The 15,846-nt window shown below is 35.8% G+C and overlaps 1 protein-coding gene across 2 annotated transcripts in view; it reads left to right on the top strand.

Annotated features, from left to right (window-relative positions):
- PIGK (phosphatidylinositol glycan anchor biosynthesis class K) overlaps positions 1-15,846 on the top strand; it is a 155,729-nt gene that overhangs the window by 90,091 nt on the left and 49,792 nt on the right. Inside the window, exons 10-11 of one of the 2 annotated variants that reach the window (XM_018045587.1) lie at positions 11,181-11,265; positions 13,311-13,391. In XM_018045587.1, the coding sequence (XP_017901076.1) occupies positions 11,181-11,265; positions 13,311-13,376 (151 nt within the window). In that variant the 3' untranslated portion in view covers positions 13,377-13,391. Of the gene's footprint in view, positions 1-11,180; positions 11,266-13,310; positions 13,392-15,846 lie in introns of those variants that run through there. The other variant, XM_005678232.2, reaches the window with a different exon arrangement.

The following is a 15,846-nucleotide window of genomic DNA, read 5'->3' as shown; positions in this document are numbered from 1 at the left end:
TTCAGGATTTAAAATAGCTCCACTGGAATTCCATCACCTCCACTAGCTTTGTTCGTAGTGATGCTTTCTAATGCCCACTTGACTTCACATTCCAGGATGTCTGGCTCTAGTTGAGTGATCATACAATCGTGATTATCTTGGTTGTAAAGCTCTGTTTTGTACAGTTCTTCTGTTTATTGACTATGCCAAAGCCTTTGACTGTGTGGATCACAATAAACTGTGGACAATTCTGAAAGAGATGAGAATACTAGACCATCTGACCTGCCTCTTGAGAAACCTGTATACAGGTCAGGAAGCAACAGTTAGAACTGGACATGGAACAACAAACTGGTTCCAAAGAGGAAAAGGAGTATGTCAAGGCTGTATATTGTCACCCTGCTTATTTAACTTCTATGCAGAGTACATCATGAGAAACGCTGGGCTGGAAGAAGCACAAGCTGGAATCAAGATTGCCGGGAGAAATATCAATAACCTCAGATATGCAGATGACACCACCCTGATGGCAGAAAGTGAAGAGGAGCTAAAAAGCTTCTTGATGAAAGTGAAAGATGAGATTGAAAAAGTAGTCTTAAAGCTGAACATTCAGAAAACGAAGATCATGGCATCTGGTCCCATCACTGTGGAAACAGTGTCAGACTTTATTTTTTTGGGGCTCCAAAATCACTGCAGATGGTGATTGCAGCCGTGAAATTAAAAGATGCTTACTCCTTGGAAGGAAGGTTATGACCAACCTAGATAGCATATTGAAAAGCAGAGACATTACTTTGCCAACAAAGGTCCATCTAGTCAAGGCTAGATTTTTCCAGTGGTCATTTATGGATTTGAGAGTTGGACTGTGAAGAAGGCTGAGCACCGAATAATTGATGCTTTTGAACTGTGGTGTTGGAGAAGACTCTTGAGAGTCCCTTGGACTGCAAGGAGATCCAACCAGTCCATCCTAAAGGAGATCAGTCCTGGGTATTCATTGGAAGGACTGACGCTAAAGCTGAAACTCCAAAACTTTCGCCACCTCATGCAAAGAGTTGACTCCTTGGAAAAGACTCTGATGCTGGGAGGGATTGGGGGCAGGAGGAGAAGGGGACGACAGAGGATGAGATGGCTGGATGGTATCACTGACTCGATGGACGTGAGTTTGAGTGAACTCCGGGAGTTGGTGATGGACAGGGAGGCCTGGTGTGCTGTGATTCATGGGGTCGCAAAGATGCAGACACGACTGAGCGACTGAACTGAACTGAACTGAACTGAACTGAACTGATACAAGTGCTCAGTTGTGTCTGACTCTTTGCAACTGTGACTCCATGGACTACAGCCCACCAGGCTCCTCTCTCCGTGAAATTTTCCAGTGAAGAATACTGGAGTGGGTTGCTGTTTCCTTCACCAGGAGATCTTCCCCATCTAGGGATCAAACTGCATCTCCTCCATTGGTAGGCATGTTCTTAACCACTGAACCACCTGGGAAGCCCTTTCATATTATACCGTATAGCTATTAACAGTAATGAACTAGATTGGTAGTCAAATCGACATGCTTGGATCTCAAAAGCATAATAATGAAAAAAAAGTGGCTGCATTTTATATATATATATATATATATATGTATATATATATGTATATGTATATGGAGAAGGAATTGGCAACCCACTGCAGTATTCTTGCCTGGAGAATCCCATGGACGGAGGAGCCTGGTGGGCTACAGTCCACGGGGTCGCAAAGTCAGACACGACTATGTGACTTAACTTTCAACTTTCCTTTCATATACATATATGTATATATATAATTTTTTTACTTTTTTACTGGGCCTTTTCCTCTCTTACAGTTTTATTGAAATATAATTGGAATAAAGCATTGTGTACATTAAAGGCATAATGATTTGACTGACACTATAAAATGTTTACCACAAGTTGAGTGAACATCCATCATCTCTTGATAGAAAGAATAGATGAAGGAAAAAGTATTTTTTCTTTGTGACTCATAGGATTTACTTAAGAACTTTCATATGTAACATATAGCAGTGTTAATCACATTAATCATGTTGTACATTACACCTCTAGTACTGCTTTTTCTTATAACTGGAAGTTTGTATCTCTTGAGCACCTTTATCTAGTTCCCTCACTCTCCACCTCCAGCCTCTGGTAACCATAAATCTGATCACTTTTCTCTATGAGTTTGTTTTAAGTATAATTGACCTAAAAATTATGTTAATTCCTGGTGTACAATATAGTGATTTATATTTCTGTACATTACAAAATGATAATGTTGATTAGTTTATTTACCATCTGTCTTTATACAAAGATATTATGTTGTTATTGACTATATTCTCCATACTATATTTCATCCCTGTGACATTTATTTTGTAACTAGAAATTTGTACCACTAAATCTCCCTCACCTGTTTCACTCATCCCCCAACCTCCTCCCCTCTGGCAACCCCCTATTTGTTCTCTGTATCTGTGACTTTGTTTCCATTTTGTTATGTGTATTTATTTATTTATTTTAATTAAAGTCTGCTTGTCAGTGAAATCATGCAGTATTTGTTTTTCTCTGTCCAGCTTCTTTTCTTAGCATAATACCCTCCAGGTTCAGTTGTGGCAAATGGCAAGATTTTATTCTCATTTATGGTTGAGTAATATTCCATATTCAGTCGAACACAACTGAAGTGACTTAGTGCCATACTCTGTTGTATTTACACCACATCTTCTTTGTCCATTCATCTATGGATGGACACTGAGGCTGTTTCCATGTCTTGGCTATTGTAAATAATGCTGTAGTGAACACAGAGATGCATATGTCTTTTCAAACTGGTCTTTTTGTTTATTTTTGGTAGATACCCAGAAGTGGAATTGCTGGGTTGTATGGTAGTTCTATTTTCAGTTTTTTTTTTTGAGGAACCTCCATACAGTTTTTCATAGTGGCTGTACCAATTTACATTCCCACCAACAGTGCACGAGAGTTCTCTTTACATGCTGGCTAGCACTTGTCATCTGTTGTCTTCTTAAAATGGGCATCTTGACAGGTATGAGGTGATATCTCATTGTGGTTTTGACTTGCATTTTTCTGATGATTAGCGATGTTGAGCATCTTTTCATATATCTGTTGGTTCTCTACATGTCTTTGGGCTTCCCTCGTGGCTCAGTGGTAAAGACTGCCTGCAATGCAGGAGACCCAGGTTCGATCCCTGGGTTGGGAAGATCCCCTGGAGAAGGCCATGACAACCCACTCTAGTACTCTTGCCTAGAGAATGGACAGAGGAGCCTGGCAGGCTGCAGACCATAGGGTCGCACAGAATTGGACACGACAAGCAGCTAAGCTATATGTCTTCAGAAAAATTTCTGTTCAGATCCTCTGCCCATCTTTTAATTAGGTTGTTTTTTTTTTTGATGTTGAGTTTTATGAGTTCTTTGTCTCTTATGTTTTGTATCTATTTGAATGTAGAATATAATTTATTAATGAAACTATAAATATTCTACATACTTTCATATATACATATATATTTAAGCAAAATAAAATGATTAGAACAACACACATATATAACTCCAGTTATGTGTACCTACTAGATGCAGGCATGCTAAGTTGCTTCAGTCACGTCCGATTCTTTGCAACCCGTGGACTGTAGCAGGTTCCTCTGTCCATGGGATTCTCTAGGCAAGCATTACTGGAGTGGGTTGCCATGCCTTTCTCCAGGGGATCTCCCAACCTAGGTGAATGAACCTATGTCTCTAACATCTCCTGCACTGGCAGACAGGTTCCTGGGAATGTTCAGTAATTTTGACAGGATTTCTTCTGACTACTGCTATTTTAAAATTGCCTTTGACTCTACAAAGATTATTCCTTATGAATATACACATTTGCTGGTTTGGAGAACTTCTGCAAAGTCTGCTTACAACTTCTACCAGATAAGAGGTCTTTCAGTGAGAATTAGAGCTTGGTTTTCCAGGATTTCGTTATATTCACTTTACTAAATTTCTTGGGAGATATTCTTTTTTAACTGGTATGTGGCTTCCCCGGTGGCTCAGAGGGTAAAGCGCCTGCCTGCAATGCGGGAGACCCGGGTTCGATCCCTGGGTCGGGAAGTTCCCCGGAGAAGGAAATGGCAACCCACTCCAGTATTCTTGCCTGGAGAATCCCATGGATGGAAGAGCCTGGTGGGCTACAGTCCATGGGGTTGCAGAGTCGGACACGACTGAGTGAGCTCACTTCACTTTATGTGATCTGTTTAAACTGATGTTCTTTTTTAACTGATATGCTACCTCCTTGCACGCTGATGGTAAAAAGATGCATGTCAGCAGTTGGGCCATAAGCTCATGTAACCTTATTTCTCTTGGGAGTTAACTTTCTGTTCCCTACCTCAAATGATGTCTCTTTCCCCAGCTCATTATCTTCTTTGTGCTTCTTTAAAGTAGGTAATAGCCAAGGCTATGTTTAGTATCTTTGGTTGCAAGATTGTAATTTGAAAATTAGAAGAATGGTGATGCTGTGAGTGTGGAAAGTGAAAGTGAAAGTGGAGTCGCTCAGTTGTGTCCGACTCTTTGCAACCCTGTGTACTGTGGGCCACCCGGCTCCTCTGTCCATGGGATTTCCCAGGCAAGAATACTGGAGTGGGTTGCCATTTCTTTCTCCAAAGGGGGATCTCATTTCAAGGAAGATGCATTAGATTGTTGTGTCGTTTCTATATAACCTGTCTTCACAAAAATAATCTTCAGTGACTCTTGGGATGTTTTGGAGTTATTTTGTGTTTGTCTCTATCGACCAATAAATTTGAGTTGTCTTTTCCCTTAGAGTGTCTTTAAACTTTCAGGAATGTCATAGGGCTGCGGGTTTGTCAAGTATATCTTACACAACAATATGTGTGGTCAATTATATGAATGCTTGGGTATTTTTTTAATGCAGTTTAGGAGTGGAAATTTTTCTGTCCTCTTTTCCCCCAACAGGATTGTGTTAAGAAATTAACTTGATTTCTTTATATACTTTTAGTTTAAAAAAATTCTTTTAGTTACTCATGTTCAAGGAGTAACACTAACTTTGGCTAGCTTCCTGTTTATGGTGTGTTTAAAGAATTTCTTCCTAATGATTTTGGAGTACCCTACATCATGTGTCTTGAATTATTTATTGATGGTCCTAATTTTTAGTTTCTGTCTGGCATAGCACAATGTGTCTGTTTTTCTGTTCTTTTTGTTGGGTGTATTTCTAGTGTTTGAAAAGATGCTTTAGTCTTCTGCTCACAGTAAACTAGGCCATATTATACTTGAATAATCTAATCTCTACATGGCAATATGGAATAAAACCTCACTTTTTCTGAATTAGAGGTGACCTTATATGTGGGTGCATTAATAATTTTACAGTGTTATTTTAGGAGTGCTGGATACAACAGAGAAGAAAGATTTTTGAGGGAACTGGGCATCTTGAAAGAGTAAAAAGAACTCAAAACAAACAAACGTTTGTAAAGACTAACTTTGTGGGTTTCAGAATTTTGCCAGCAGCATTTTATTTACTTTGGCAAAGGATTTGGACAATATTTTAATTGAACTTTGATTTAATGATAGCGTCACTGTATTGCATCTACAAGTCTTCTGTAATGTAAGCAAATTCCATTCCTATTATTGTTTTTTTTTTAAAAGAAACAGTAAAGTAAGAAAAGGGATGTACAGCTTTTTGCATGCAGAAACTACTCTTTTTAAAGTAGATGTCTTAGTGAAGGATCTTGGAAAGAGATAATAGAAAAATATATCTTAAAAAAAAGAAAAATGCATCTTTTTAGGAGGAACTCAAATATTAAATAAAAGGAATAATGAGTAGCTTTAAGAAAGAGAACTTTACTGTTTTGCAAGAGAAAATTCCAGGTTTCCCTTAGAATGGTAGCTATATATAGATTGGAATTAACATTAATAGTTTTCTTAGTTCCTGAATTATGCTTTAAACATGGACTACTTGCTAGGGCCCTAGCTACTAAAGATAGGAGATAAGGGGTCTAGAAAGTGGGGGTGATTTGACTTAGGTGATAGTATTGGGAAAGCATTAATTCTGAGGAAATGGATAATAGTTTGCAAGGAAGGAGGAGGTGTCTCTTGGTGTCTTGGTAGTGAAGGGAAACAAAAAAGCAACTACACATAGGGGTCCAAAGGAGATGAGAGGGGAAAAAAGAAAAAAATGGACAAATTCTGTTCTCACCACTACCACAAAAAGTACCATTTATTAAAAAGTCTACACTTTATTGTAGCCACAGAGGAGGGTGCTGTTGAATGGAGAGAAACCTAATTAGCCAACTTATCTCCTTTCTTCCCCCATCACAAGATAGCTTACTGTATTGCTGCATCTAAAAAAAACCAATGCAGATACTTTTCAGTAAAAAAAGAAGCCAACATCCATACAGAGTTACTATAAGAAAGCAGAGAACTAAAACCAAATCTTCTAAACACGCTCACTACACAGAGAATGAAAGGAAAAATAAAGAAAAGAAAGGCACAAAAAGGAAAACTAAGATAAAAGTCTAAGTGTTAGTTGCTCAGTTGTGTCCAACTTTTTGCAATCCTATGGACTGTAGCCCTCCAGGTTCCTCTGTCCATGGAATTTTCCAGGCAAGAATACTGGAGTGGGTAGCCATTCCCTTCTCCAGGGGATCTTTGCAACCCAAGGATCAAACTGAGGTCTCCCGCATTGCAGGTAGATTCTTACCATGTGAGCCACCAGGGAAGCCAAGACACAATACTCAAATATAAATAACTTACATTACACAAGCGACTGCATTATGAAAGAACACCATGAATCAGACACTTCAAAACTCACAATTGAAATGGACAATGAATAGGGAGATGTATGAAACGGGAGCTGACTGAAGTCTGGAAAGGAAATAAAAAAGAGACAAAAATCATTTCAGAAATGAAAAGTAAATTACAAGGTACCCAAGGTAGGATAGATATTACCAAAGTTCAGTAAGAGACATAAAGACTAGAAGTGAAAAAATTCATGAAAGTGAAATTGAAATAAGATAGATAAAAGGATCAGAGAGAAAGAGAGAAAATCCAATATATTTAGATCAAGAAATTGAACTAGAAAAATAAATGGGAAATGAACAGAAATAATATTTAAAATTATAATGAAACAAACTTTTCTAAAACAGAAGGAGACTTGCATTTCCATGTTAAAAGGGCCCCCAGGTGCCTGGGAGAATTGATTGATCTAGAACTCTTAGCTATGTCCTGTATATTAGTATTAGACTTTAAAAGAAAAGAAAAAGACCACCTGAACCTTCAAGCCAAAAAAAAAAGTTTTATTTTTTAAATAAATTAAAAATGAGTAATGAAAATAGAAATAAAATCAGTTTGACATCACACCTTTGGCAACATACATAGCAAGAAAATGATGGACATTTTCAAGAAATTCAAAATGAGTAATCTGTTGTGGGATTGAATAAGTAAAAAGCTCAAAATCCATAGTGATACCCAAGATTACTTGGGAATTGCACTTTGAGTGACTTTTTTAAAAACTGCAGTTATTAAGAAAATTTTCAAGGGTATTCCGTAACTGTTAGGACTCTGCTTTCACTGCTAGGGTCAGAGGCGTGGTGTGATCCCTGGTGGGGGAACTAAGATCCTGAAAGCTGCGCAGCCAGGCAAAAGAAAGAAAAAGAAAATTTTCAAACATATCACTGGTTGATACATGCTGAAGTGTTTAGATGAGACCTATCATGAGATCTGCAAATTTAAAGTGGTTCAGAAAAAATAAAATGAGGAAAAAGAAGTTGAAATTTTTTGCAACAACTACTTGTCATTTTTGAAAATGTTAAAATGAATTGTTAATATTAGATTTCTAATATTTTTGAATCTTTTGTATTGATTGAGAGACATTTTATGAGTAAAATGAATTCCAATTTATATGTCATTACTTTGTGTTTATAGAAGAATTTTTCATATTTCTACTTACCTTAGAATTACTTCAGTGATCTCATCTACACTAATTTTTTCCCCGGCAGATATTTATTGAAACTTCTGGTGCCTTAATCAAGGCAATAGCACCAAACTCTACTGAGCAGTCATTGTATTCTTTCCTATCACAGACATACAGTAAAAAAAAAACAACCCACAAACATTCCAGTTTCACTTAGAAATATCCTTAATGAGGAAGGAAAATTTTTAAATGAATTATTTATCTTTTTATTGTTGAGTTGTAATATAGTTTTGATACCAATATTTTTTCAGATGTATCAGTTCAGTTCAGTTGCTCAGTCGTGTCCGACTCTTTGTGACCCCATGGACCGTAGCACCCCAGGCCTCTGTTTATTACCAACTCCCGGAGTTTACCCAAACTCACGTCCATTGAGTCAGTGATGCTATCCAACCATCTCATCCTCTGTCATCCCCTTCTCCTCCTGCCTTCACTCTTTCCCAGCATCAGGGTCTTTTCAAATGAGTCAGTTCTTCACATCAGGTGGCCAAAGTAATGGAGTTTCAGCTTCAACATCAGTCTTCGAATGAACACTCAGGACTGATCTCCTTTAGGATGGACTGGTTGGAGCTCCTTGCAGTCCAAGGGACTCTCAAGAGTTTTCTCCAACACCACAGTTCAAAAACATCAATTCTTTGGTGCTCAGCTTTCTTTATAGTCCAACTCTCAAATCCATACATGGAAAAACCATAGCCTTGACTAGATGGACCTTTGTTGATAAAGTAATGTCTCTGCTTTTTAATATGCTGTCTAGGTTGGTCATAACTTTCCTTCCAAGGAGTAAGTGTCTTTTAATTTGATGACTAGAGTCACCATCTGCAGTGGTTTTGGAGCCCCCCAAAATAAAGTCAGTAACTGTTTCCACTGTTTCCCCATCTGTTTCCCATGAAGTGATGTGACCGGATGCCATGATCTTAGTTTTCTGAATGTTGAGCTTTAAGCCAACTTTTTCACTCTCCTCTTTCACTTTCGTCAAGAGGCTCTTTAGTTCCTCTTCACTTTCTGCCATAAGGGTGGTGTCATCTGCATATCTGAGATTTTGATATTTCTCCTGGTAATCTTGATTCCAGCTTTTGCTTCTTCCAGCCCAGTGTTTCTCATGATATACTCTGCATATAAGTTAAGTAAGCAGGGTAACAATATGCAGCCTTGACGTACTCCTTTTCCTATTTGGAACCAGTCTGTTGTTCCATGTCCAGTTCTAACTGTTGCTTCCTGACCTGCATACAGACTTCTCAAGAGGCATGTCAGGTGGTCTGGTATTCCCAGATGTATGATTTGCAAAAATTTTCCTCCATTCTTAGGGTTTTTCACTTTGTTGGTAGTGTATTTTGAAGCACAAAAATTTTAAATTGGGTATTATTTAATCTGTTTTCCTTTTGTTGCTTGGTATATGTTTTGCATATCTAAAAATATAAGTAGAGCTTTAAAAGGTGGCACATTGTGAAATGTTTAAAAATAATGTGGGTTATTTTTGGTCAATGAATATTTATTTTATTTTTAATTGTATACTCTAATAATTTGTGAGGGCTGCCATAACAAAGTACCACAGACTGAGTGCTTAAGCAACAGAAATTTATTTCCTTACAATTCTGGAAGCTGGAAGTCCAAGATCAAGGTGTTGACAGGATTGTTTTCTTATAAAGCCTCTCTTGTTGATTTATAGATAGTTAAATCTTCCCCTGGTATCTTCATGAGGTCTTTGTCTTTATCTGTGTCCACCTCCAGAACTTTTTTCATCTTTTAATACTGGAATTCTGCCCATTAAATAGTAATTCCCCCTTCTCTCCTCTTTTGCTCTGGAAACAACCCTTCTATTTTCTGTCTCTATAAAGCAATATTTTAAGTCAGTTTTTTCATCAATAGTGAGAGTCTTCAAAGTTCCTCCAATTAATTATATTTATGCTAATCTGCAAAGTATATATAAACTTTTACCTATCTAAGAGGTCTTTTAAACTCTTATGTACAAAATTTTGTCCGTATTTGTATATTTGCCTTTTTATTGGGAGAGATTCCAGATTTCTCATCATCAGATTTCTTAACTAGAGATTTATACTAGTCTTCTTTATTTTTCAAGGTAATTCAAAGTTTCAGTTTTTAAATTTAAGTTGATGAGGTGATGTTTACAGGAATAAAAGGTAATTGAAAGTTTAAATGTGTTTCAGTGTTACTGTTTTGAAATCTAATGTTTATTTGCTATTTTGTAAATGTTGATACTTTTTTAAGAACTTTTTTTTTGTAGTTGTCTTTATTTGGGGAATGCTTTCCTGGTGGCTCAGATAGTAAAGCGTGTGCCTGCAATGTGGGAGACCCGGGTTCGATTCCTGGGTCGGGAAGTTCCCCTGGAGAAGGAAATGGCAATCCACTCCAGCACTCTTGCCTGGAAAATCCCATGGATGGAGGAGCCTGATACACTACAGTCCATGGGGTTGCAAAGAGTCGGACACGACTGAGCGACTTTACTTACTTTACTTACTTCATTTGGGGAGATTTTATTCTTGCTCTGCACTTTCCTCTTTTATACCATCAGGTATGTGTTGTGTCAATTCTGCACCTCATTGAAATATAAGTATTAAAATATTTTCCATATAGAATAACCTCTCAGAGTTATTATTGTCTTTATTTTATTCATGTATTCATTCAGCAAACATTTATTGAGTCTTCATTATAGGGTAAACAGTGGCTATACAGAGAAGAATAAGACATGATTTTTGTCTTCAAGATGGTAAAAAAAAAGCACCTAAGTAGATCTAAATAAATTACTATATTTGAAAGAAGAGTAAACAAAAAGGGAGCTTTGATTGGTCCAAATAGGAAACAGAATGAAGAAAATCAGAGTCATGGGAATACAAGGCCCACTGGCAGGGGACCAGTAGATGGGCATGGCTGAAACTGTTGATTCAGATGTAGAGGAGGAGTTGCTGATGAGGCTTGAATAGTTGGAGCCAGATTTTGAAGACCTTTAAAAGCATATCCAGTGAACATGGAGTTCTTAAACATTTTTAAGTCTCAGAGTGAAAGACAGGATGAGGCTATTATGTGATGTTAAGTAGTCTTATTAAATAGTAATTTTATGCAGTCTGAATGTAAATATAGTTGTATAATTTAAAAATTATCCTTAGATTATTTTTCATAGATTATTGACAAATACTGCTTATTTTACAATATCAGATATATATATATATATCTTTAATATAGTTCATATTTGATACTTTAGCTTTGTGTTTTTTAATTTCTTTTTTCCAGCTATAAGAAAGACCAGATGGTTGAGGAACTAATGGAACCTCTGAAATACGCTGAACAACTTCCTGTCGCTCAGATAATACACCAGGTTTGCTTTCCATTTTTATTCTTTTGAAAGAAACAAGATTTTTAATCTCTGAAAAGTAATTGCTTTTGTTAGGTTTTTCAGAATCAATGTGCTATAGCTGAAAGGCATTCCAGGCCGTCTAGCCCGATTTAGACTCCACCTCTTACAGTTGGAAATCTCATTCAAAGTGCAATATTAAAAGGCTACTTGCTGTTTAACAGTAGAATTCTTGCTTATATAAAATACAGGGTAGAATCAGAATTATCTTTTGTGTATTACTTAACAATAAGACTTAATTTCAGAGAACTTTCATTTGAACCATTGTATATGGTACTTGTTAATGACAAAGAAAATGCTGAAAAATATCATTTGGTATAATTTCTTTGAGTTGCTAAAATGAGAAAGAAATCTTTCCCTACTTCTTCCACCCCACCCCATTACCAACTCTTGTAAAGTGTAACTCTAAATGTCATGTGGGTAATTTTTTCATTTCCAATTATAATGACTCTATCATCCCTTCTACATTAAGTGTAATCTTAGAGAAGGCAATGTGGTAAGTTTTTAAACTTTGAATTTGTACTGTAATTCTGACAGCATATAAAGTCCACCCTGCTGGGCCAGAATCTAAGAATTTTAAAAGTGGTTTGTTGATGAGAGTTATGGCCTATAGACCTACCATATTTATCAGAAGCTATAGATTATAGGAAATTTCAAAAGCCCTTAAACGTCAGAATTTGTCAGAATTTTCACAAACGTTAATTACTATTGAGTCTTTCCATATGTCTTTGCCAATCAAAAGGATTTTTATTTAGGAGATACAGATTGATTATAAGTACCAGGTTGAGCTTATTAAAAGAAACAGGCTTTTACTTTAAAATGTTGGCTATTTAGATCTTTTCATGGATGTTAAAATTGAATATTAAAATTCTATGAGAAATTACAAAAAGTGGTCTAAAATTTGCCCACAGTCTATCTGTGGTTGGTAATCAGGTCCAGTTATATGTCAGGAATTCCCTGGTGTTGTCAGAGCTTAAATGACCTAACAGCCTGCAAATGTCACATTTAAAATTCTGTCTTCATGCCTGACTCTCAGCATAAATGAATTTAACAGCAGAGCAGGCAGCAAGTCAATATGTTCTTAACAGTAAGAGTGAGCAATGAAACAGTCTGTGGTTTGTTCAGAATAGGTAAATAGAATCTGCCCACAACACTTCACCTAGAATAAAATCTAAAACAGGAAACAAGAGTTAACCTGTAAGATGGTTGACCAGATGAAATGTCAGTCATATTTTTATAGCTTGAATGAACCAATAAACTGCTGTTATATACACTGTGTGAATTAAAAGATGAAAAACTTTTACCCTGGTCAAAAATTTTATGATAGTATTCTTGGCATTATAAGAAGCTATAATTAATTTTAACTCTGAATTATAAACAATTATAATTGAAATTTTTATAGTACCTGAATTTATAAAATTTTTATTGTACCTGAATTTAGAAAATTTTTATTTTAAGATTCATGATAGGAATTTCTTTTTCTTTATATTGAATAAAATTAATTTTGTTCTCAAGGGATAATCAGGAAAGATCATTTTTCCTATTTCCCTTTATTGACAGTACTACAAGTTTGAAACTGTTACAACTGTCTGTCGAGTATGTTGCTAGGAGTTCACTTAGAAGTGAATTATTTGAAAGCCATTTTTTCCCCTAAGAGAAAAGTAATGTATATAATAATTAGGTGCAGCCAACCCCATAAAACTTCAAAATATGTAATATATCTGTATTATAGTATATATTTAACCTCCACCTATAATAGTGTGTTTTTGTACTGTAAGTAACTGTTTTTCTTCTCATCTTGAGTCATGCTTTACCTGTCTCTATTTTGGAGTGTGTGTCATTCTTATTTGAAATAACATTATTTATTCACATATCTTATCCTCTGTGTGCCCAGTCATTTCAATTGTGTCTGACTGTTTGCAACCCCATGGACTGTAGCCCACAGGCTCCTTTGTCTATGGGATTCTTCAGGCAAGATTACTGGAGTAGATTGCAATTTCCTCCTGCAGGGCATCTTCCTGAACCAGGGACCAAACCTATGTCTCTCGAGTCTCTTATGTCTCCTGCCTTGGTAGGTGGGTTTTTTTTTTTTTTTTACTACTAGTGCCACCATATCTTCTATTTGATTGTCTTTCTGGATGTCCTTGATTTCTTGATATTTTTTTTCAGCATCTTATCTCGTGCCATGTTTGCATATGTCTGAATGGATGGAGATATATATGTGTGTGTGTGGGCGCACACGCGCAATGGTATAGTGAGAGCCAGAGCATCTCTTTTCCCTACTACTCAGGCATCAAAAGCCAGGGCACAGTTTAGAAAATGAGAGAGCAGGAGCCAGGCACAGGGCTTAACATGAAGAGCAACTTGAGAAATACCAGAGAGTGAGAGAGAGGAATGTATTTCAGTCATTTGAGTAATTAATTTCTTATTTATATTACTTAAACTGTATGTTACAATGAGGAGATAGATAAGATTTCAATATTGCCATTTTATACTGTCAAATTATTTACTTTTTTTAGGTGTCCTAGCAAACATGATTGCACATCTAGCAAATCCAAGACATTCAAGTTATAAACAGTAGAAGTAAGAAGAGAATCTGGTGAGATAGTCAGATATAAGATGAATAAAACTGGTGCTTCTTTATATTTGCAATAACTACACAAAATGGAAATGAGAAAAATGTTCTTTCACAATGAAAGGAACTATAAAATACTTCGGAAGTACATTTGGCAAGTAAACGAGAACTTACAGCGTAAGAATCATGGAAGCAAACCACGTTTCATAAGCAGAAAGTTATACCAAATATTTGATGGGGCAAGGAACTTAATATCATAAAGTATAATTCTCCCAAATTAGCAGTTCTAATTAGAATAGAAGCAAGTTTTTTTTTTAGTGTTAGAAAAAAAAATGACCACATAGTTCATGTGGAAGAACAAATATCTAATAATAGACAAAGAAGGTATATAAAAGAAAACATAGGCTCTTGAATCATATAAATATGTATGGACAAAGGAATAGATAAATAGATTAATGGAATACAATGAAAGGCTGGATTTCAAACATTATTATAATTCACAGTAAGAAATACATTGTACATACATTGATGTATGTATGTGTTGTATGTGTTAAAAATTAGAAGTAAAAATTTTATGAAACATTTACCCTCAGTACATGTGATTCACATTATTTTCTTTGTCTGTTTTTTTTCAGTGTCAAATAAAACTTAACTAAATTGATTTCAAAAGCAAACAGTCCTGATCTGTGGCTTGAAAAAACCCTGAATAGAGAATTCAAAGAAAAAAATTTATGAGATTTGATCATTAAATATATGATTAAGATGATAGTATTTCAATAGGAAAACAGCTTAATTTCAGTTTCATACTATATAATATAAAATAAATTTTGTATGAAGACTTAAAGTAAAATAAGATTTTAGAAGAAAGTTTTGGCAACTGTATTTTTAATCTAAAGTAGGAAAGAACTTAATGAACACACAAATGCAGGAGATATGTTTGGCTCCATAAAAATTTAATATTTTATATATCAAAAGATACCACAACATTAAAACACTAAGGTTAGAATCAAGATAAGATCTTTGCAAAGAAGACAATAGTGAATTGGTTAATATCACAGATATAAGCAGAATTCTTGAAAGTTTATAAAAGACAAAACAACTCAGTAGGAAAAAAAGGCAAAAAGAAATGAAAAGCAGATCAGAGAAAAACAAACAGAAATGGCTAGTGAGTGAAAAGAAAGCCTAAAACTCATTAAGGAAGTACACATTACAAATTAAGTAAAATTATTGTATGCCCATCAAATTGGCAGAAATTAAAATTACATGTTAGAAAACAGTCTGGCAGTTTCTCAAAAGGTTAAGTGTAGATTTACCATATGACCCAATGATTCCAGCCTACATATGTAAAACCATGTATCCACACAAAAACCTGTACATGAATGGTCATAGCAATATTATTTATAATAGCCGATAATTGGAAACATCACAGTGTTGATCAACTAATGGACAAATAAAATATATCCATACAGTGGGCCATTATGCAGTGATTAAAGGGGAATGAAGAACTGATACCTGTACTACATGGGTGATCCTTGAAAACATTGTGTTAAGTAAAAGTCTATCATAAAAGACCACATGTGGTATGGTCCTGTTTGCGTGAAATGTCTAGAATAGGCAGATCTATTATGGGTTGTCTAGAATGGGGATGAGGTGGGGGAATGAGGAGTGACTTCTAAATGGGTATAGGGATTCTTTTTTTTGAAGTGGTAAAAATGTTCTAAACTTGGTGGTAAGCATTGCAGTTGTTGTTGTTCAGTCACTAAGTTATGTCCAACTCTTTGTGACCCCATGGACTGCAGCATGCCAGGCTTTGCTGTCCTTCACCATCTCCCAGAGTTTGCTCAAACATACATCCATTAAGTTGATGATGCCATCCAACCATCTCATCCTCTGTCATCTCCTTCTTCTCTTGTTCTCAATCTTTTCTAAGATCAGGGTATATTCCAATGAGTCAGCTCTTTGTATCAGGT

The sequence above is a fragment of the Capra hircus genome, chromosome 3 (genome assembly GCF_001704415.2).
Source record: "Capra hircus breed San Clemente chromosome 3, ASM170441v1, whole genome shotgun sequence".
NCBI lineage: Eukaryota > Metazoa > Chordata > Mammalia > Artiodactyla > Bovidae > Capra > Capra hircus.
Note: the sequence above shows the minus strand (reverse complement) of the source record. Positions and strands in the feature narration are given on the sequence as shown.